Source organism: Talpa europaea (assembly GCF_964194135.1).
Source record: "Talpa europaea genome assembly, chromosome: 5".
NCBI lineage: Eukaryota > Metazoa > Chordata > Mammalia > Eulipotyphla > Talpidae > Talpa > Talpa europaea.
The window spans coordinates 25,835,001-25,858,463 of NC_140071.1; the positions used below are offsets into that span (position 1 = coordinate 25,835,001).

The 23,463-nt window shown below is 37.4% G+C and overlaps 1 protein-coding gene across 1 annotated transcript in view; it reads left to right on the forward strand.

Annotated features, from left to right (window-relative positions):
- ITGA2 (integrin subunit alpha 2) overlaps positions 1-23,463 on the forward strand; it is a gene marked incomplete at its 5' end in the record, with an annotated part of 81,642 nt that overhangs the window by 39,531 nt on the left and 18,648 nt on the right. Inside the window, 16 exons of the mRNA XM_084233211.1 lie at positions 1,446-1,560; positions 1,735-1,862; positions 4,177-4,325; positions 7,629-7,779; positions 8,073-8,238; positions 10,147-10,223; positions 11,943-12,081; positions 12,958-13,103; positions 14,602-14,745; positions 16,398-16,601; positions 17,620-17,756; positions 19,338-19,477; positions 19,690-19,841; positions 21,560-21,670; positions 22,222-22,304; positions 22,744-22,885. Of these exons, the coding sequence (XP_084089337.1) occupies positions 1,446-1,560; positions 1,735-1,862; positions 4,177-4,325; positions 7,629-7,779; positions 8,073-8,238; positions 10,147-10,223; positions 11,943-12,081; positions 12,958-13,103; positions 14,602-14,745; positions 16,398-16,601; positions 17,620-17,756; positions 19,338-19,477; positions 19,690-19,841; positions 21,560-21,670; positions 22,222-22,304; positions 22,744-22,885 (2,184 nt within the window). The remainder of the gene's footprint in view (positions 1-1,445; positions 1,561-1,734; positions 1,863-4,176; positions 4,326-7,628; positions 7,780-8,072; positions 8,239-10,146; positions 10,224-11,942; positions 12,082-12,957; positions 13,104-14,601; positions 14,746-16,397; positions 16,602-17,619; positions 17,757-19,337; positions 19,478-19,689; positions 19,842-21,559; positions 21,671-22,221; positions 22,305-22,743; positions 22,886-23,463) is intronic.

Below are 23,463 nucleotides of genomic sequence, written 5' to 3' on the forward strand. Positions count from 1 at the left end.
TAATCAATGGTTCTTGGCATTTGAGAGTTGCTGAAAGGGAGGGATTTAGGTTTGGGTTAATGGAAATATTAAGAATTGGCATGTATATAAGGTGGACAAGGTGACAAGTGCCAACTTGGATGATGGAAGGTCTTAAGGAGTGGAAATCAGGGATTCTGAAGTCCTCAAGGAAATACTTTATAGCAAAGTTAAAAACTGACAGCTCATAAACTTCATTTGTGTTTGTTTAGCACACAGTGTGTTTTTATAATGATGAATTTTCACAGAAAATTTGCCCTCTCTGACTCTCCTTGAAAATGTAGGAGACCATGAAGCCTGTTTCATACCAGCTGGTGAACCGCAGTGGGCCACCCTCTATATAACACAGGGGCCCTTCTTAGCCATGGTGTCTATACCGGCCCAAGGACTCTCATAAGTTTCCTCTCTGGTCCTTAGGGATCTGCGGGCTTATGTTTTCTGCTGAATAGTATAAAAGGAAAAGACAGGAACTGACCTATGTTTAAGGATAATAGCAATAGAGATGCCAACTAGTAATATGCCAGTTGCCAGCACAGTCCTCCATGTCTAATATCTATAATTAGTTCCATCTTCACAACCCTAAAAAAAAAATAGAAGTATGCTTATCATCATTTTATAGATGAAGCACCAGAGACAAAGAATGTGCTTTGCATTCATATTCCTCCCATGTGGTCTCTTTATGGAAAACACTCCTTTTCTCTAGCTTAGTGGCTGATCTGATACTGTCCTCACTAGGCTAACTCCTGAGACATCCCCAGTGGCCTTCAATATTCTGCCACATCCCTCCCCCCAAACCCACCCCACTTGTTGGCTCCATGACACTTCCACTCAAAGTCGTCTCTGATTTGTTCGTTTCAAGAAATGATAAATTTTAGCACTGGTTTCCTCTGTTTCTGAAAGTAGTACATTCCTATGAAACATTTCTTAAGCCAAAATAGTGTAAATAGAAGAATCTATTATCTGTTATCACAATCATTTATATGGAAAAATGATTGAGTCTTTTCAGACCTAAAGAAACCCCTTCTCAATCATACCAAATTACATATAAAAGCTAAAGTCATATTAACATATACAAAAAGCAAAAATAGTATGATCCACACACAGCCGGCACAAATACTTCTGGGAAGAAACTTGACGGTGCCATTCCTGCTGTGTGGGGTAAGCATCACCTCTGGACTGTTGTAGAACAAATGCTGGACAGTTTTCTTTGTCATATAAATGAAAATCCTCATCAGATTTCTTTCTGTACTACACTAGATATGAATATAGATACTTTCATAAAAGTAAAACAGTGTAATGTGAATTTTCAAGGAGTGGGAGGTTTCGATACCTTGTAAATGGATAGAAATGATGTCTTAGTTTCACAGATAGGGAGGCAGAGGTTGACATTCTCCATGTGTCTTGTGACTGTTTTCGTTTCTTTGAAGACATGTGGTCCCCTGTGGGCCCAGCAGTGCGGAAGTCAGTACTACACAACTGGTATTTGTTCGGTCCTCAGTCCAGACTTACAGCTCCTGGACAGCTTCTCACCAGCAGTTCAGAGTAAGTTATGAATGTGTAGAGGGTCTGAGCAACGTCTTATGAGAAAGGATGGGGGGAAATTTGCCCACAAGTGCTAACCAACCTTCCAACTCCTTTACTTTAAGTCTCATTTTTACATGGGTATGAAGTTTGACTTACCTGTGGACATGTTTCTTCTTTTCGCCCCCCATGCAGCCTGCTCTTCCCTCATAGATGTTGTGGTTGTGTGTGATGAATCAAACAGTATTTATCCCTGGGAGGCAGTAAAGAATTTTTTGGAAAAATTTGTAAATGGCCTCGATATAGGCCCCACCAAAACACAGGTAGGGACATCAATGAAACTCACAGATTTCTTTCTTAGAAAATACTGTTAGATGTAAAGTCCTAATTTTTGCATTTGTCAATTGCCCATTTTAAGGCATTAGATAGTAACCTTGAAAGTTCACAGAAACTTGTACTACACAATGTTATGCTATCTTTGACTTTGTCCAATGCTGGTCTCTGAAAATAGATTTCTTTTTCTGACTTCTGCATTAGACATGGAATATGGCATTTTAATCCTCTTTTGTTGTTTATGTATTTCTTCTTTTAATTTGTGAATGTATTAATACATTTAAGAATTCAATATGTATATTTTCTTTATATCCACTTGTACTAATAATGAACTTTACCCTGAGCTGATAAAAACAATTATCCTTGAGTTCTGGGATTTTTATAAATTAATTTTTAGGGAACCTAATTCTTCCATTATTTTATAGTCTCTTCATATTCTAGTCTAGCCTTCTTTTTTACACACAAGTCCTTTCAATAGTTTTGTGTGACTCTCTCTGTTTTAAGGAGTGTTTAATTTGCTTTTCTATCTCCTTGAGGTAGGCAACCAAAACTTAGAAGCAGTAGCTTCATGCTTCCATAAGACTGACTAGCATTTATTTTTGAAATTAAACTTTGTCTCTTCTTTATTTGTTCTGTTGTTTCATGGGTCATTCTGCTGCAGCATCACATAAAACTAATATCAACAGGGATTAGTTCATGAAGTTCCCTGTCCGTGTTTTGGTTGCATCTGATGTTCCAATGTCCATCATCTAGTAACAATTGTTGAAAGATTTTCCCCTCAATGCTTTGTTATGATCTATAGTAAAATTTGCTTATTTTGCTTTCCTGTACAGGATTATAAAATATCATTATACCTTTTCCCCATTTACATTGTTTTCAATAGCAAGAGAGCTTTAACAACACTGAAATGTTGGATGTTTCACTGTGGGATTTTACTAGAAATTTCTATTAAATAAGACCAGGTATAGCACTGGTTTCTAGATAGCATCACTGTTACTGTCCCTTATGAGAGAAATTTTCATGTTTATCTGCTTCTTGTCCCCATATGTGACTTAGTATACTTAATAATCCCTCATACAGAATTGAGGGCCTTTCTTTTCTCATATTCCTACCCTAGTACATCTTTTTCCTTTGTAGATGTGGTTTTACTCAGTCTCTTCTTTTGTTCTGAATTTGAGCTTTCTGTAAACCCTAGTAAACCATATTTCTTTAAATCTTTGAGTCAGCCTGCCCCTTTTTCACCCAGGAGTTTCAGTCTGTGTCATGGGAGTTACTATCTTCTTATCATAATGGATTTTGAAATCCTCAGTTAAAGAAATGAGAAATCTCCTTTTTTCTCTCTCAAGTATTCCAGTCTACCCTAAAAGAAAGGTCAAATAATGTATATTTTCCATCATCTTCCCAGTCCCTAGTTAACTGTCTTTGCAACAAAAGTAGTTAATTGAATCCAGAAATCCATACCTTGTTCTTCCATTTCCTGCCATATCAACTTATACTTCAGAGACGCGTTTATCACTCATGTCTTATTGCCTCTTCTTGTCCTGGAAGCACCAACTCCTAGGTATAGAAGATGATTTCAGTTCTGAGAACAGGGTATTAACAGAAATGTGTGACTTTCTTTATCTAAAAGATTAGTGAATGTGCCTGAACATCTTGCTCAGAAATTATCCTATCTCTCAACTCTTAAGTACTGCTCTCTAATGTCATTTTCTCTGGAGGCCAGGAACGTCATGCATTTAAAGCTGCTTCCATCCAGAGATGCCAAAGTCTATGATTAGAGCAACTCCAGGATGATAAATACATCCAAATTGACCGCATGGATTTGCATGTTGTTTTTTCTTGTATTCAACTCTACTAGTTTATTATATAATTCTCTTTAATTGATAATATGTTTTATTCCATCTGTGACTGCATGTAGTTCTTTACATGTTTCTATTTATAGGAAATTACAACATTTCTTATGGCATGTTAATATTCCCATTATGAACTTCATTCTAATATATATTCATATTAAAATATTATAGAACTGTGCTTAAAATATACCACTATTACCCTTGAATACCAAATCACGCACGATGCAAATCATCTTGCAGAGCCACTAGTACCCTTGCTGTATACTGATGGCCTCTAACAAAAGAGATATTCCATTAGGCAAAAAACAACTACTCTTCAAAACAAAGTTGGAAATGATTCCCTTAAGCTATCAGCTCATCTAAATGCACTTTTGATTTTTATTATACTGACTAATTAGAAATGATTAATAACTTAGTAACAATCCTTTAATAAACTTTTGCTCTTCTGAAGGTGGGATTAATTCAATATGGTAATGAGCCAAGAATTGTATTTAACCTGAACACTTTCAAAACCAAAGCTGAAATGATAAAAGCAACATCTAAGACATTTCAACATGGTGGGGACCTCACTAATACATTTAAAGCAATTGAATATGCAAGGTAAGCTATGATGCAAAAAGACCGAAATTTTGGTAAAATGTGTTTGTAAGTATGAAAAGGAGAAAAATAGAGGCAAAAAGTATAGCTGGTACCATAAATAGAATAAGAAAAGTTAGAGCATTATATAATTTGAACACTTTCAGAAGGCAATGAAAAATCTAATTTTTAAGTCTTTGCTTTCTAAGACTTTTATGAAATATACATGATTTTTAAAGATTTTTATATGAAACAAATGTAATCAAATTAAAAAACCTTGATGTCAGGGCACAGGGGAGAATTTCCCCACTCTACCTGGGTACTTCTAAAACTGGATGAATGAACCTATTATCTTCAGACAGATTTGTAGAAGAAAAGGCCAAAATGTAATAATATGTGCAGGGAGACTTTCTAAAGAATAATGGGGTAAACTGGGAATATTTATCCTGTATTTAGGGACTTAGGAGGTCAAGGAGATGGCAGGGGTTGGAGGATTTTACATGACAGATAAGGTGGAGTTATCCTTACTCTGAGAGTAAAGATGAGATTCTTAGAGAGGAAACAATCATAGATAAACCTAAAACTGGCTGAGCTCCTCCCAGAATCTATTCTTTCAGGTCATAAAAGGGGAGCAGTGATTGTGTCTCCAGTTAGGGCAGAAGTTTAGGGCATGATCTCTTCTCTAGTTAGGGAAGGGTAAAGGACCTGGGCAATGAGCTTTTCCTCTGCCCCAAGGGATTTCATTGCTGTCTCAGCCCAAAGTACTGTGTGTGCCAGAGAAGGGCTATTTGAGACCAGTTCTAAGAACTTTTGGGGTGGCTATTTGTACACCATCATTGGTTTAAGTAGGAAATGGAGTGTCTGCAATTATTTGTTAGTATTTATCAAGGCCACAGACAACTCAAAGTGATGGAGAACTTCATGCAAATTAAGGACTGAAGAGTCTAAAATATCAGTGAGTGGAGTCTGAGCTGAACGGAACGGTTTATGATACTGCACTCTGAGTGTGTAAATGAGCTAGAAAATGTCCTTCCAGGAGCCTCTTAATTCTTAGTTCGATTTCTTTATTTTCTCAGCACCACTGACCTTTATCTTCACTCTTTTAACTATCAAGAGATGCTGACCGAAAGTGCTACACACCCTTATTCTTAAAATATTAATGAGAAACAATAAATTCACCTTCCCTTTAATCTACTTCCTATATTTTTTATTTTCTGTATCCCCTTCACTGCCATAATTCATTGACAGAAGTATCTACATACCCTCCCTCACTTCCTTGAATCATAGGTCTCCACCATCAGTAAGCATAGCTCTTAGTCAGCCAACCACCCAGTGAACCTACCTCAAGCCTCGTCCTCTTTAGCTTTGCTGAACATTTGATAATTATGAGCCACACTGCTATTTCTACCCTCGTTGCCACAACACTGCAAACTCATAGAATCCCTGCCAAGTTTTTGTCAACAACTTTGCTCTTCACTGGCTCTGCTTCCTTTTTTTTTTCACTCACTGGCGCTCTTTTTTGTAGTCTCTTCTCTTGATAGTCCTTTCTCTCCATGTTCAGGGCATCAGCATCAGCCTTGTGGGGTTACCCAACTGCTGTGTTGTCAGCCATGACTCCCCAAATTTAGCTGATGTGGACTATCTTGGTGTGTTGGTTCACATATCAAATTCAATACATTCCCTGGTATTTTTTCTATTGTATTTGTATTCTTGTATATTTTGTTTTCTCTACTCCTAATGACTTTGCCATTTTGATCCATTCTACTGCTAATTCCCCTAGTCATTCAGACTAAAAACTTAACAGTTTTCTTTATTCTTTTTGTTTTTTCTCATATCACACAGTGGTCAACCACCATGTCTTGTCATTTCTATTTCTGAATTTCCGCTGGTAGCTGTCTGCCCCTTTTCTGGATGTATAGTTTAGTTACTGCTTCTACTAACTCATGACTCTCCTGATTTATCTATCTCAGAAGCAGATTCCCTATATGAGAAGATGTGGTTGGTTTTGTTAATCTTTACTGTTCCTATTAAGATGTTCCTTTGGATCAACCAGATTCAGGCTACTGGCCAAGCAATAGGTCACCTGCCAGGAAGTACCTTCCTCCTACAGTAAATTAGACTTAGGGGGATAGTGAGTTAAGATGAATATGACCCACAAGAAACCAGAAACTGTAGGGGGCCTTTTTTCAGCAGGAAAGATGGGTGCAGTGTTTTTTGTTTTTTGTTTTTTTTAAAACTGGAAGGCGCCCCGAGGGCTTGGCGAGCTTTCTTTGTCTCTTAAAGTCGGACTTTTCTTCGTCTGTTTCTTTGCAACATCAAATAGAATTCTAACACTCTTTCAGTGCTTATTGCTATTTTTCCATTCATCTTATTTTATCAAGTGCCTATGATTACAATGTATTGTTCCGTGCTGATATTGAAAGATCTCCATGAAAATGATAAAACATTTTCTTTTTTTTTTTCTTTTTTTTTTTTTTTTTTTATAGAGGCATGCTTTATTTATTTGTTTGCTGGTTTGTTTGTTTGTTTTGTTTATACATGCACTGGGTACAGTCAGAAGCGCGGGAGGGTGAGAGAATTCACCAGAGCCAGAGCGGGGAGCAGAGCAGGCAGAAGGACCGAAGTACACTGCTGAGGGGAGCAGCGGGCGGCAGGAGAGGTCTGCACGCCATGTGGGACCCTCCTCTGGTGGCCGGGGAGCAGCCGGGGATCGAACCGGCGCCGCAGAGGCCGCGCGCAGTTTCGCAACCCAGCGCTCAACCGCTGCGCCACCGGGGAGGCCCGATAAAACATTTTCTAGAAGAAAACATGAACTGATAATAGTGGTTCCTTTTGGAACAATGACTTAGTGTCATTTTTTTATACCTTTCCCAACATACGACTTTCTTTTACTTTTAAAAAAAAACTTAGGATTGAAAAAGTAAATGCATGTGCATGAGTAAAATTATGACAGGAGTACCTTTGCCTTGTTGACTATTAGTAGTAGTAGTATTCAGTATTAGTGATAGTATTTATTATTATTATGAATTTAATTTTCTTTTCAGAAGATAATTCTTTTCAGAAGATAATTCAGAAGATAATTCTGCTGTAATGTGGAATACATGGAAATTACATATAACGCTAAGCAAGAGTTAAATTTTTGTATGTTTCTCTACAAGCCACAAGTAGAATGTACTTAAATATGTCACCAAAACTGATATGGGGAGAAATTCTAAGTAACAACAGGTTTTGCTCAAAGAAGCTAGTGTCATTTTTACATTTCTAACTAGAGATCCACCTGTTTACTTCATCTTTTGATAGTGAGACTTTAATTTCTCTCTGCTGCAGAAAATTTGCGTATACAGCAGCTTCTGGTGGACGACCAGGTGCCACCAAGGTAATGGTGGTGGTAACTGATGGGGAATCACATGATGGTTCATCGTTGAGAGATGTGATTGACCGATGTAACGATGACGACATATTGAGGTTTGGCATAGCAGTAAGTGGCTTTTCTTTTCATTTGTCTTCTAGCTGATGGATAAATTATTCTTTTTAACATCATTTCCCAAGACTGCACATTCCCACTGGATGCTGATGGCTTTATATAAAAGAAAATGTTTTCTGTGTCTCCACCTCTTGCTGGCTTTCAGTTCTGTCGAGTAAGGGAATTGGAAGTGTTGCTTGGCTGATTCCTCCAGAGAATATGTTGTGTTCAAACAGACTAGAAAGTGCTAGTAGTGAAAATGAGATATGGACATAATGACCTTGTCTCCCTCTTCCTCTGTTTTCAAGGTTCTTGGGTACTTAAACAGAAACGCCCTTGACACTAAAAATTTAATAAAAGAAATCAAAGCAATTGCCAGTATTCCAACAGAAAGGTACTTTTTCAATGTGTCTGATGAAGCAGCTCTACTTGAAAAGGCTGGGACATTAGGAGAACAAATTTTCAGCATTGAAGGTAAAAAAAACTCCTTTCAAGAATTTTCTTTCAAAAGTTTTCAAGAATTCTTTATTTTATTGCCATATACTTACTCTTTTAATGTTAAGTTATCTACCTTGTAGATAAATTGGGGCAAACAGCTATCTAGTGTGTAGGTCATCTACCTTGTCTAAAGAGAACTTCTGTTTATTTGTAAGGAAAATAGACAACGTGAGCATGTGGTTCATAAAAGATAAATCACAAGTAGCTGATGGACATAGGAAAGTGCTCTCAATTTAGTAACTATTTAAAAATATAAATTAAGCCAGTGTTACTTTTTGCCCAAAATATAACAATATAACAAAGATAAATAATATTTAATTTTAGAGAGATTATCGGAAGCAAAGAAATTAATACCTTGTTGATTGCAAATTGTGTAAACTTTACAGGGGCTGATTTAGTAACATCTATTATAATTGTAAATCCTTTTGCCTTTTTGCAGTTTTTTTTAATTTCTGAAATTCTTGCATTTGTTTGCAACAAACATAGCTACTTTTAAGATTAGTAAATACATTAAAGAATTTTTAGAAATATACTATTTCCAGAACTATTGAAATTTATGTATGTGTCTCTAGCAGGTCTAGTCCTTTTAAAAATATCACCAGGTTAAGGTTTCACTGTAGAAATGACTGGAGCCATTTCTTCACTGGTGAAACCTCCATGTAACTCACATCCTGGTTCCTGATAGTTATCTCAAAGAACTCTCGGCAATGAGGAACATATTTTATTGAACTCTTATGGATCAGGTACTGCTTTAGAAGCTACATCCAAGAGAACTCTGAAAATTATTACTATACTCAAATAATTACCTCCTAATTATCCACTGGAAAGGCCTATCTAATCAATATGTTATTATTTCTTAGACATCCTCTGATTCTTCTAAATTGTTTAAATCATCATAAAAATCTAATGTGTCCTGAGATAATACAAAATGATCTGGCTACCTAGGATCATTTTGTTTGTGGTGGCATGGATATGAACAAGGATGATGCAATCCAAAAGATAATTAGATATAACTTTGTGTGTTACATGCTATTATGTACTTGGTGGGGGGTACACAGCTCTACTTTATTAAAAATTACCTCTGCTCATCCTGTGCAATGATCACTTCTTTTAAAGAAGTAATTATGCCTTGCAGCTTAGTTGCTTCTCTATACTAAAATGGTAGTCTAGGAATTTAACTTCCTTTTTGTGAAGATTAGTGAAACAGACCACACTATATGGAAAATAAATACTCACTCAGTCTTATGGGGCTCATGTCAGAGGCAAGCACATATGTAGAACTGGAACAAACTTCCCAATGAGTAACATTCCTATTTGTTGCTTGTTACAATGAGTAACATTCCTAGCTTTTTGTTGCTTAAATCCTAGTTCCTGGAGTTTGACCCAAATATCTGTGAGCATAGGTTCCATGACAGATCAATTGATTGGCTCTTCCCAAGCTAATCAGTTGCAAGCTGCATCTGCGGTATGTGTGTATGTATTAGAACCAACATTTAAAAGCTAAACATTCGGTTAGTTGTAGTTAATAGTAATAGCCAGCAATGATAAAAAAGAAAAGACCATAACTCACTTTTCATCATACTGCATCCAGCTGTGCAGTGTTCTCTGATATCAGAAGTTTTGTAAATATACCAATAAATACATTAGTGCTTAGTTTAGACACATGCTAACTTCAAGCATTACTTGGGAGTATTGTAGATTGTTATATCTGTTAGAATACTTCTTCAGTGATTTCTCCTCCCTGTACTCTGCCTCGTCTGTATTTTAGTGAACATCAGAACAGTGTGTGTGTGTGTGTGTGTGTGTGCGCGCAAAGTGCATCTGTTTGAAATTTTGATTTAAAAATTGATAACCAATACAATTTTTTAAACTGTTCTCTCCCAGGCACTGTTCAAGGGGGAGACAACTTCCAGATGGAAATGTCACAAGTGGGATTCAGTGCAGATTACTCTCCTCAAAATGTGTGTATGTCATATAACTTCCAGCCTTGCTGGTGCTGCCTTAACACTCCTGGGCGCTGCAGCCTTATACATAAAATGGGGCAAATAGCTATCTAGTGATTAACAGTTCTAATTCTTAGACATACTAATTTAGTATCATTGTGCTACTGATTTACATCTAAAAAATGAACATCACTAATATCTCCCCTCCCCTATTTCACAGGGATTTTATATGGAAACTAGTATAATACACAAGAAAGCCCTTGAGTACTCCAGGGGACAGGCACTACATCAATCAAAGTTATCACTGTAGGAATTTCCTTTAATTCAATTAACCACCTGGAAAGTTTCTTAAAAACACAAACTCTTGTTATTGCTGTCATTACTGAGTTGCCATAGTGTCTCTTTTGTAAGAGCAGAGACAGAAAATAGCTGAAAAAGGAGTTTGGGGAAAATATGACATGGATAGTCTTAGCTCAGAGAAGTCTGTTTTTCTTTCTCAGAAACACCCATCTCAAGGCTGCTGATTCTAATTCTACTAAGGCTAGGAGTGGAGTAGTAAAAAGGGATGAAGAGATAGGTGACTTTGGGAAACATTTAGGGAATATTATTAACTCAGAGAACTTGATCAGTAAAGAACCAGGATCAGCTTTTTGTTGCTCTAGAATAAAAGGTGCTGACTTTTTCTGAAATACCAGTCATTAGAAAATGCTCATAAAAGTCATAGGTCTTTCCCTCAGGAAAAAAAATGTAAATGAACACACACACAGAATTTTGCACATAATTTTCTGAAGTTCCTATATAGTTCCTGAAGCCTTTTCCTGCATCCCATGTTCAGAATCCCAGATTATTATTTTACTAATCATTCACATCATGTCATTTGATTTCAAACATCAAATCATGTCACATCATTTCCTATTTTTTTAATGCCTTGTGTTTTTCAATGACCCAAATGGTATCTCGTATTTTCTAAGATCTGAGATCAAAATATTAAATCCCACCCTGTACCATATCTTCTGTGATGAGTTATAGCCTTGAATATTCACATTGTGTTTAAGTCCATCCCAAATAGCCTGCTCTCCTTTGTCCTCCCTGTGCTGACCAGTGCTGGGTATCTTCCCAGAGAGCATGTGTCATGCTCCAGGTGTCTTTTGTAGCTGTGCTATTTTCAGAGTGATGAGATAGGATATAAATGTTAAAGGAACATTTGAGAAGGAGTTAGAAGAAAGAGGAGAAAGTTGAATACAGAATAGGTCACAAGGACCTCCCAAGATTTGTTTGGATAATGGCAGATCCCCACTCTGCCCAGACATGGCACTTTCTGTTTTTCAAACACACCTCATACCCTACTTTGAGCGTTTCTTGCAAATCTCTGGGGATGAGAGGATCACTTCCAACTCCTTTCCAAGGACTCACAACTATTCAGCATTTGTAGTTTTGTATCCTTGAAAGGAAATTTGAAGATAGCCCTATATTCCTCCGGCAGTATAGTATATTATATAGACTTATCTATGTAATGTGTCATCCTAATTAAAGCCCAAGGTAACCTTGCGTTGGTAAGGCTGGTTCTCCCACCCAAGTATATTAAAACAATTCTGAGATTTATCAGCAAATACATTTATTTTACTTTGTTGTTTTTTTATTTCTTAAATCTAGACCAGTTATTTCAGTTCTTTGCCTACTCTACAGTATGCTTTAAAGGTGATTTGTTTTAATGTCTTCATTTTTCAATTATCTTAGAATATTCTGATGTTGGGTGCAGTAGGTGCTTATGCCTGGAGTGGGACTGTTGTCCAACAGACACCTCATGGGCAGTTGATCTTTCCTAAACAAGCCTTTGACCAAATTCTGCAAGATAGAAATCACAGCTCATATTTAGGTAAGGCATAATAATATTTTATTCAGCATACTCAAGTGCCTTTCTTTTAAACCAGCCTATGGTCGAATCTCAAGATCAGTTCAGCAAAGTCCTTAGAACTATGATTAAATTATTATACTTATTATGTGTATATATCTTGCCTTTTTGTTAGTCAAGCTTAAGTCATAACTGCTTAATGAAAAGATGCATTATATTTGCTAAGCTCTTCTGGCTCTGCAAGTGGACATGATTGTATTTTTTTCAAGACTATTTAGAAATAGTTCCTATCAGCCAAGACTGTAAGCCTATAGTCCTATTTTATTTCAGTTCTTGTACCATTTTCCCTATAATAAACAGCTTCTGAATTTGAGCATCTACTATGGGACAGTTATAGAACCAGCTATTCTACTTACATAAACATGTATATCTATCCAACAACCCTTTTATGAAAAAGTATTATTCCCATTTTACCTTTGAGCACCAGTGAGGTTAATAGCTTTCCTAAACACCTTAGTAAATGTCCAGAATTTGAACCTGGTACTGTCTGACTCTAAGCCTGTCTTCTTTAACTTGACAACATTGCCTTTCAAATTCATTTAGTCATTCATTCAAGAGATATTTGTTGGGTAATAGGTTTATGCACAGCTGATAGGGACAACCCAGGGTCTAGGTTCATATAGTACATCTATAGGTAGATGTACTACCTATGCAGGGCAACATTGCCAAAGGGCAGAAGCAGTTCAGTTTTGAAGATGTGGCCTCCGTGATGGGCCCAGAAGCAGCAGGAAATGTGTATCACACCTGACAAAATAAGACTTCTGATCACCTCTGCTCATTGTGCAAGCCCATCTGCTAGGATATTCAATAGTACCTACTCTGTGACTTCTTTTTTCCTAGGTTACTCTGTGGCTGCAATTTCTACCAGAAAAGGAGTCCACTTTGTTGCCGGTGCTCCTCGAGCAAATTACACTGGCCAAATAGTGCTGTACAGTGTCAGTGAGAAAGGCAATGTCACAGTTATTCAGGCTCACAGAGGTGACCAGGTAAATGCCATTGTTTAGCAGGTGAAGTTAATTTTAAGGACAGCTGAGGTGGTGGAGAGTAGGAGTTAGTAGAAAAGGAAGCTACCATTTATTGTGTGCTTTGAGGCTGGTTCTTTAAACTACATTTACTTGAATATGTCTTATATCTTCACTATGCTGAGATCAACTATCCCTTTTTGACAGGTTTTTGAGAGTATAACCACCTTTTTAAGGTCACGTAATTTTAATGGGGTGGATCTATCACTGAAACCTAATCCCATAGACTGAGCTGCTGCATCCAGGCCTGTTGCTTTGAGGATTCTAAAAATACGTCAGCTCTATTCTCTACCATTTTCTACTGCTGTAAGGCAGTGGTAATCAGACCTGTGATGACTTTGGTCATAGTCACTAGAGTAAAGCTGATAGATTCAGAAGCCAGGTGCTAGAGTCCCATTTCCTGACCAGGCAGTTTTGACCTAGGGACCAGGCATATATTTAAAATTGTCATCACTGATCCTTGACAACCCAAAAACATTTTTCTTCTTTGAGTGAGAGAAACCTACTCTCCACAAATTTCTCTTCTGTGGGAGTAAGTCTGATCCCACTGTCTATGGATTTTCCAAGAATAAAATGACTTGAGTCTTTTACTTTCTTGACCACAAACCAGCTGTGTTTACATATATTTCTGTCCTTTTTGATATTTTGAAGAGGGTATTTTTATTTTGAGAGAAAGCAATGACAGTGTATGGAAGGACTCATTTCCTATTTATTTCCAAATCCTTATTAGAGTCACATAGGCACACATTGGGCATGGGTTGAATTGGAATGAACATTCAAATTCCCAGCCTTTCGTATTCCACTTTATGCCCCACTTGCCCTCCTATGCCAGTCCTCCCAGCATTTCTCCCCTAATTCAGATCATGCTAGCAGTCCTGCTTTCTCACTCCTCTCCACCTGCAAAACCCCTTGTGCTCTTTTCAGATGCAAGTGAAGTAAAACTTAAAACTGCCTTAGTCTCCCTGGTTACCCTGCACTCTGATTACATAGCAGTTGTTCTTGCCTCTAGTTACATAATTTAAAATACATTTCACCATGGAAGCACAATTATTTGTTTTACTTCTTTCTTCCCCTCTTCTTTTTTCTACAAAGCACCCCATAGACCTTCTAAGTATTTCCCTTCAGACACTACACCAGACACCTGGGCTGCTTATTTAAAATGCTGTTTCCTGGATCACACTCTAGAAGCCATATCAGAATCTCTGGGAATGGGCCTTATGAGTCTGTATTTAAAGACACTCTCCTGACAATTTTTGTGCACACTAAGGCTTAAAAATCCAGCATCATGTGGTGCTACACTGTAAGAGAAGAGACAAGGCTATTATCAATGTTTTGTGCCAGCACCTAGGTGGTTGTAAACACTCAATTTTTCTTTGCTGAATGAGCAGATAAAATTTCAGCATAGTATTAAGAGTGTATGAATCTCAGGAATCCTAAGGTTAAATATGCTTTGTTACACCAGATTGGCTCCTATTTTGGGAGTGTGCTGTGTTCAGTTGATGTGGATAAAGACACCATTACAGATGTGCTCTTGGTAGGTGCGCCAATGTACATGAATGACCTAAAAAAAGAGGAAGGAAGAGTCTACCTGTTTACTATCACAAAGGTAAAAATAAAAGTTAAACTAACTTAATTTAATTTGCTTAAGATTGGTAAATAAAAAATATTCTTATAAAGGAACATTAAAGTTATTATTACTGAGTGATGATTTGCATATATAGTATGGCTTATAATTATTTCATCATTTTGAGGACATCACCATTAAATTATAATTTTTTTTAAAAAATCACACTAAAAGCACCACCTCAGTTCAATGCATTGTATGCTGCCATTATCCATGTGTGGTCTTTGAATATATACTCTCAAACAAATAAAGTCTTTGAAATGTACATTATTTTTAGACACACACACGTACACACACACACACCCCTACCAGTGTATTTCCCAAGAATCTCATTCTATTCTTTTTCTTTAATGTAAAAAGATAATAATATGGCCAAACTATCTTCTTAACGTTTATATAGTGAAAACGACAGATCGTACCTGGCACACTGGAAACTTCCATATAATCCTGGAAGCTTTCTACATAGTTTGTCAGGAAATTCCATTACAGAGTGTAACATTTAGGTATATATCCAACTCTTGGAATTTTCAGTTCTTGCACATAAAAATCAATATACTTAACATGGAAAATTATAGTTTTTCAAACTTGTAGACTGAACTCCTTAAATCTATTCACATAAATGTAATTTCTTTTCAGTGAAACTAGAAAGAAAATAAGAAACTAAGGCACAGGTTGACATAGAAAATTAGATGACTATGTATAAAAAAATATAGAAAAAGAGAAGCTGATACTAAATAGCAAAGATTATATTTAGTTGTAATATTTTGTCCTACCTTATTTATTTTGAACAGAAGCAATTAAAATAATTCTAAGGCATATAAAGACTTTATAATTATTTAATATGCGATGACATTATTTATTTGAAAATTTAACAAATTCCCAATTTCTTAAATGTTTCTTGCTTATCCAACACTTTAATTATTAATTGTTGAAGATAAGATCTCTCAGTGCCTTATCAAGCTCATTAATAAATGGATTTCCTTAAGGTTATTATAGAGGAGAAAGAATCAGCACTGACCCAGCTTGATGGTCGAAGAACTTTGCTTTCCTGGAAAGTCATGAAATTTATCCATTCTTGATTTGAAAATATGAAAAAAGCAACTGTGTTTTTTTACAAGGAAAATGCTTTTCCTTGGGTAAAACTAGAGAGTATTTCTTATAATGGAATATTAATAACTCATTTTCTACTTTATATGCCATTATAATTATGCCACTATTAATTTATAAATAAAGGTCTAAGTTAAGATATTATCTTATTTTGTTAGAACTCTACCTTAATTTTATTCAAGATATTGGTAGATTTTTACCAGAAAATTTTAAATCAAAAGGTTCAGAAACAGGTGAAGATCCTAATATTGAAAAAAGGGGACAAAGAATGTGTACTTTCATGTAGTTTATGTAGCTACAGTAAGAAAACTGATTCCTTTCACCCTATTATATGAGCAGATATTATATCACCTGATTTTCTAAAATTCCTAATTTATAGTTCTCATCATAGAGAATTTCAAAATCTAGGCTTTAAATCCTATCCATTTTGAATAGATTGTAAATTGGTGTGGGCCTCAGTTGCTGTGAATTAGAATTATAAAAGTTGAAAGGTGTGCTTTCATCATCCCTTCTATCCCCTCTGCAAGGGCATTTTGGATAGGCACCAATTTCTTGAAGGCCCCAGCGGTGTTGAAAATTCTCGGTTTGGTTCAGCAATTGCAGCTCTCTCAGACATCAACATGGATGGCTTCAATGACGTGATAGTTGGCTCACCTTTGGAAAATCAGAACTCTGGAGCTGTATACATCTACAATGGCCACGAGGGCACCATTCGCTTGAAATATTCCCAGGTAAGCACGTGTTCAGTTGCAGTGTGTTTACATGTGTCATTGTGGTAGAGGCGAGAGCATCCTGCAGACCATCTGATCCACCCCTCTTATATTATAGTTTTATTCACTTATTTTTTTAAACATTTATTTATGTATGCATAACAAGAACTGGGGTATAGGCCAGAGGTGCAGGGGTGAGAGGATTCACCAGAGACAGAGTGGGGAGCAGAATAGGCAGACCTACTGAGATATACTACTAAGGGGAGCAGCGATGAGCAGGAGAGTTCTGCTGCACCATGTGGATTGGCTCGTTGGCCAGGGATAGAACTCATATTGCAGTGGCTGACAATAGCGTGATAGCTCTGTGTCTTCAACCCCTGCACCACCAGGGAGACCCCCAGTTTTATTCACTTATACAGCAAATATTTAGTTTGTCTTTTCTGTGTGCCAAGTACTGTTTTAGACTCTGGAAATGCTTTAAAGAATAGGACAGAAAAAATTGTGCTCCTTGTGTATTTGAACATTCTTGTGCAGAAGCAAAAGCAGAAGTCTCTTGTGAAAGAGACAGAGGAAAAATAAGATAAATATTTCCAATAGTAATAAATGATAAATGACACAGACTTTAATGAAAAACTAAAATAAATAGGGAAGAAAATTTCAGAGATGGGAGCTATAAGGTATATGAAAGAGGGCCTAAGACCTCTCTGAGATGGTAATTTTTGAGTAAAGAGCTGAAGGTAGTGAGTTAGGACAGAAGCCAGTCCTGAACTTGCCAGCTCCTTCCCACTCCACTGATCTTTGTGACTTGTGCTGTTTCATGATTGTATGTTAAAGGATTCATGCTGTTTCTTTGATGAAAATGTGGCTACAACAATGATAAACAGGTCGGCTAAAATTGATTGAAAACTTAATGGAATTTTATGGATATCAAAGACAACCTGGAAAATGGTTATAAAGAGAATCTGAAAATGTAATGCAGAAGCTGTTTTTTTCTGTTTCACTTGTGCATTTTAATTTCCTGTCAAACTTGCTGTTTCAGAAAATCTTGGGATCTGATAGAGCCTTTAGGAGCCAGCTGCAGTACTTTGGGAGATCCTTGGATGGTTTTGGAGATTTAAATGGGGATTCCATCACTGATGTGTCTATTGGGGCCTTTGGAAAAGTGATTCAGCTCTGGTGAGTCAATAAGAGTCAGATACAAACTAAATAACTCTAAAATGACCTGCTAAGTGGAGAAGATTGCTGTGCTGTATTGTGGAAATGCCAAATGCATTATGTAAGACACTGGGACATTCATGTACCATTGGTTTGCATAAAAGAAAAAATGTTTTTCCTGGTGGGAGAAGAAAAACATTTGCCTAACATTAGAATCAAGTTTCTCTTCCCTATATAGTGAGCAGGCAAAGTGCCTAGAAAAGACAAAGGCCTTGAAATGGTATCCAGGATATTTCTTAATATTATCTTCCATAGATACTTACCTTAGTTCACAGAAAAGAAGCCTCATGAGAATGTCTTAAAAATCTGAATGCTCCGAACACACAAAGTACAACTTTTTTATGAGGTTATAAAGTATCTTTTAAAATTATTAGTCATAAACAAGAAAATATTATTTAGATTTAGCTGACCATCCATTCAGTAGGAGTTGAAGAGCAGGAAAGGACAATAAGGGATTCAAGGGCCATGTGTTTCAAGAACAAAAGTAAATACAATAGTCTGGTGGAAAGGTAGAATCAGAAAGAAATTCAGAATTCAATCAAAAATCTCCAAGAAAATATAATTCAGACAAAAATTTATGTGTGTGCCTCTGTTGAAAATATACTTTAAAAGTGCAAAGACATCAAGACCAGAAAAATATTATATTTTGATGTGCTGTTTCAGTGTAATGAATATCTCATACCTTTAAAGAAGGCAATGAATTTTATTGCATCATTTTAATGAAGACTAGGTAGAAAAGTGAAAGCTGAAAGAATAATGTTTAAAACTGAAAAATAAGCAGGTGCATTTACTGAATAAAATCACTTAAAATCAGGTAAGAATAGCATCTTAGAAAAATGCAAGGTGTGATAACAATTACAAGACTGATTTCTAAACAACTTTGCAAAGAGAAGGAAGTGGGGAGAGGGGATGAGCTGGTTGTTGGTGAAATGGTAATATTTCTTCTGCGTATTTCACACTATTGGTATAGGAGAGTGAATGAGGCCAGGTATATGTGCAAATTCCTCAGATATCTAAGGCTGAGCCAGGCTCAGGAGTCCGTAGTGCCCTGCCTGGCATGGCCTTCTTGCTGTTAGCTGGCATGAAGCTAGTTGCCACCATCACGGCCATAGGGCACACACTGAAAGCAACACTGCTGGTCACAGAAACACCCTTGAACACACTTCTCAGCCCTGCCACACCCCTCCCCTTGTCACTACTTTCTTCCCTGACTTTGTGAGAAAGTGAACACCACTACTTCCTGCTGGCAGACACAGTGGGGACCATGATTGTCTGGTGCCTGCCAAGAAGCTGCAGACACATGTCCTGTGCTCGTGCATATGCTCATGAAGCAGAAAGTATTAAATGTGGATTCTGATAATAGTCACGAACAGAAAAGGCATGTCCCCTCCTGCTATCATAGTGCTTTCAAATATAAAATACTGCTAAAGTACTTAGAGAGGGGAGAGGACAATTGGCTAATGCAGGCAACTGGGCTCCCTATGCAGAGTTAAAATATGTGCACTCGGCAGCAATGTCCGAATGTCTGTCTCTGTCTTTCAGGTCACAAAGTATCGCTGATGTATCTGTAGATGCTTCATTCACACCAGAAAAGATCACTTTGATCAACAAGAATGCTGAGATAAGCCTCAAACTCTGCTTCAGTGCCAAGTTCAGACCCACTAAGCCAAACAATCAAGTGGGTGAGTAGACCTGAAATAATCTGTACAGAGATAAAGTTGTTGATAGGGCTCTAGTGTTGGAAGACCAAAAGAAATAAGGGTCTTTACTTGTAGACATTTAAATAGCTATGCATTTGAGGTGTCTGGGAGTGGCACTCAAGAATACACAGTAAAATAGGGATATGTTTCCTAAAAAGTTCATTTGTAATAACATTTCTTTATAATTTTTATAGCCATCACATATAACATTACAATTGATGCAGACCAACATTCATCCAGAGTAACCTCCAGGGGGTTATTTAAAGAAAACAATGAAAGGGGCCTGCAGAAGAATATGATAGTAAGTCAAGCCCAGAGTTGCCCTGAGTACATCATCTACATACAGGTGAGGCCTCAGAATCATTCCTTTCTGTCTCATTTCTTTTTAAAGACTAATGAATGGTGATAAAGCCCATTTTAAGTAAGTTTGTGAATTAGAAAATGCCTGCCCTCCTAATTAAAGCTTTTTCTTATCTAATCCTATGTAGAAGAAGTGTATTTCCTTTATTCTAATATATGTGGTCACGTTCTATTACTATACAAATTAGTAGCATTAATGATTATTTGAATTGCAATTGAAAGAGCTAAAAAGCATATTTTTAAGTAAGTCAAAGAGTGTTTTCTTAAATGTTTAGCAGGGAGAGCTTTTAATTGACAATAAGTTTTATTTTGATATTTTATTTTATTTTATTCAATTTTGCAATTGAAAAGGACAATTGCAATTGTAGTGTCCACTATTGCATTCATATTGATATAAGTGAAGGATGCCTCAAAAACTGGAGGCGGCCTTTGCCTACCAGAATGCTGCAAGTCCTCCACCCTTTATAATAAGGGCAAAGTGGAGAATCTGTGCTTGTAGCTGTGGGGCATCGGCTTTAGTAACTGGAGTGGTATATACCATCTCATATGTGCACGGAGCAGTGAAGCTTCTAACCGTTGGGAATGAAAGGTGGGAAGCTTAGTTTCAGATGTGCAAATCAATCTCCTTTCTCTGGTTTGTAGAGCTGGGCTAGGTTTTGACTGAAGAAAGAGACCTCTTTTCCATTGTCTGACAGCCAGCCCAGCGCCTTCCCTTCTCAGTCATAATATTCCCTTCCAGAGATTTGGTCAGGACATCTGAGTCCTCGAAAGTCTTAGGAATTGAAAGGACAGAGGAATAACCCAAGAGTGAGGTAGTTTTGTGTGGGTCTTTTAAAAAAAAAAAAATATTTATTTATACAAGAACCGGGATATAGGCCAGATGCGCGGGAGAGTGAGAGGATTCACCAGAGACAGAGCAGGGAACAGAACAGGCAGACTGATGAAATACACTGCTGAGGGGAGCAGCGGGAGAGACAGGAGAGGTCTGCTGTGCCATGTGGGATTCTCACCAGCTGGCCAGGATCAAACCCACGCTACAGAGGCTGCGGACAACTTCACAGTGTGGCGCTCAACCACCTGCACCTCCAGGGAGGCCCTGTGTGGGTCTTTAAAGCATTAAAATCGGACATGTCATTTAAATATTTACAATTATTTGTGCACAAGTAATGGGGTTAATAGTGAGCTTACCTAAGAATTGTTGCTTCAGATTTTTATGAAACCCCCACAATATTTTCTTTGTAGCAGAAAGATTAAGAGCAGAATTAAGACAGAAGAGAAGCAGCAAGAGTCAAGAAAAATTCAGGGGCCTCCCTGGAAGACAGAGCACTATCAAGCTATCAGCAGTCACTGCAACATGAGTTCGATCCCCAGCCAGGGAGCTAAACCAACTTGGCACAGCAGACCTCTCCTGTCTTGCCTGCTGCTCCCCTCAGCAGTGTATTTCAGTAGATCTTCCTGTTCTGTTCCCCACTCTGTCTCTGGTGAATCCTCTCACCGCCCCCTCCTACCCCCTACACCTCTGGCCTACATCCTAGTTCCTGTATGCATAAATAAATAAATCTTTTTTAAAAGAGTCTTGAAAATTCAGAACAAGGATATTCTATATAATTGGGAGTGGATTGTATTCTAGATTGTAACACATGTTGTCCTTTTCTTGTTTGGAATCTGCTATAACCTAATACGCTGACTTTCTTGTGTGTTTAGGAGCCCTCTGATGTTGTCAACTCTTTACCTCTGTGTGTGAACATTAGTCTGGAAAACCCCGGCACTAGCCCTGCCCTTGAAGCCTACTCTGAGATGGTCAAAGTCTTCAGTGTAAGTGTGGCTTGCCCTTCCTGGAGTTCAGACTAGCTAACAATGTTTCACAGGTCTGCAGTAGTTTAAAACATAGCTAGGGCACAGCCTTTACATTCTTAATTTTCTTGAAGAAATATAATCACATATGTGTACAATTAACCACCATATAAGTCCATAAAAGTAGGAATTTCTCTCTTCCCTTTTCATCACTCTATTCCGAGCTACTTGCACAGTCGCTGGCACATGTAGGTGTTCAATAAAAATTTGTTGTAGAGCTCACACCTTGTGCTCCCCACCCACTTAAAAAATACAATATTGCCAATACCTATGAAGATCTCTGTATAGCTCCCCACCATCATATCCACATTCATTTTGCTCGCCAGGAAAAATTATCATCTTGAATCTTGTTTTTATCCATTTTTTTGGGTAATGATGTTGCTAAGCATGTAAACATTGTTTAGTTTTGCATGTTTTGAAATTTGCGTAAATGTAATAATACGTATTCTTCTACAATTTGCTTTTTTTTTAACTCAAGACAAATGCCTGGGATTATTTTTCCTTTTTTGTAGATCCCTTTCTATAAAGACTGTGGTGAGGATGGGCTTTGCATCTCTGATCTAGTTCTAGATGTCCAACAGCTGCCAGCTGCTCAGTAAGTTTTCTTGCAAGTTAAGTGTAAAATGCAGAAATTCAAAAAGACTACATAGATGATTTTATTCAAATGAATGTATATGGGCACTTTTTCTACAAAAGCCCTCAGGTCTATTGATAATTCAGATCCAGAGCACTAGGTCTAAATTTCAATTTCTACAATCCATATCTGAGTAGAACAATGAGAAAATAAAACCATTTGTATTTGGATTGTTTCTTCCCTATAATCTAGTAATTAAAAGCATCAAAGACAAAAATCCAATGGCATTTACCTACTTGTTGTTGAAATCATTTTACCATGAAGATTTTAATAAACATTTTTATCAATATTATAAATACATCTAAAGAGTTTATTTTCAAATGGTGAAGTATTTGAATACTGACCCCCCTTTTTTACCTTAATGACCTTTTTAAATTTTTCTCCTTTTCAATTTTCACAGAGAACATCCCTTTATTGTCAGCAACCAAAATAAAAGGTTAACATTTTCAGTAAAACTGGAAAACAAAAAGGAGAGTGCATACAACACTGGAATTGTTGTTGATTTTTCAGAAAACTTGTTTTTTGCTTCCTGGTCCATGCCGGTAGGTGACAGCACCTGTGCTTACTACTGTTTCCTACTCTTGTCAATCACCTCAACTCCCCACATCTCTGTATTGTCTGAAGACGCACCTCAGCCCCCAGCCCCATCCATCCTACTGTGAGGTGCCCAATCAGTTAAACTGCCTGAGAGCACAGCCTGGCTCTGTATCTAGACCAGTTCTGCGTCTCAGCGTGGGTCAGTTTTTCCTTTACTCGAGACTTGGCAGCAGCGGTCGGCACTCCCGTCCCATGTCCAGCGCTCTGTGTGATGAGGCTGCCTCAGCTGCACAGATGCTTCGAGCTGCACTTGCTCTGAGACATCAGGTCCCACAGCGCAGCCTGAGCTTTGCAGCTGGACGCCAAGATGATACATTCCAGCGAGGTCAGTTCGTCCTGGGCCCTGATCACTGTACCAGGAGCGCACTTGACCGTGAATGCCCCCGGCCCCTCCTCTGTCACCAAGCAGGGGAAAAGAGCAAAGGGAAAAGCTGAGATTTTTCCAACTTTGCTGTTTGATAAAAGAATTCAAGAATGGTTACTACATCTAGTTTAAACTCAATATGAACTTAATTTAGAATTT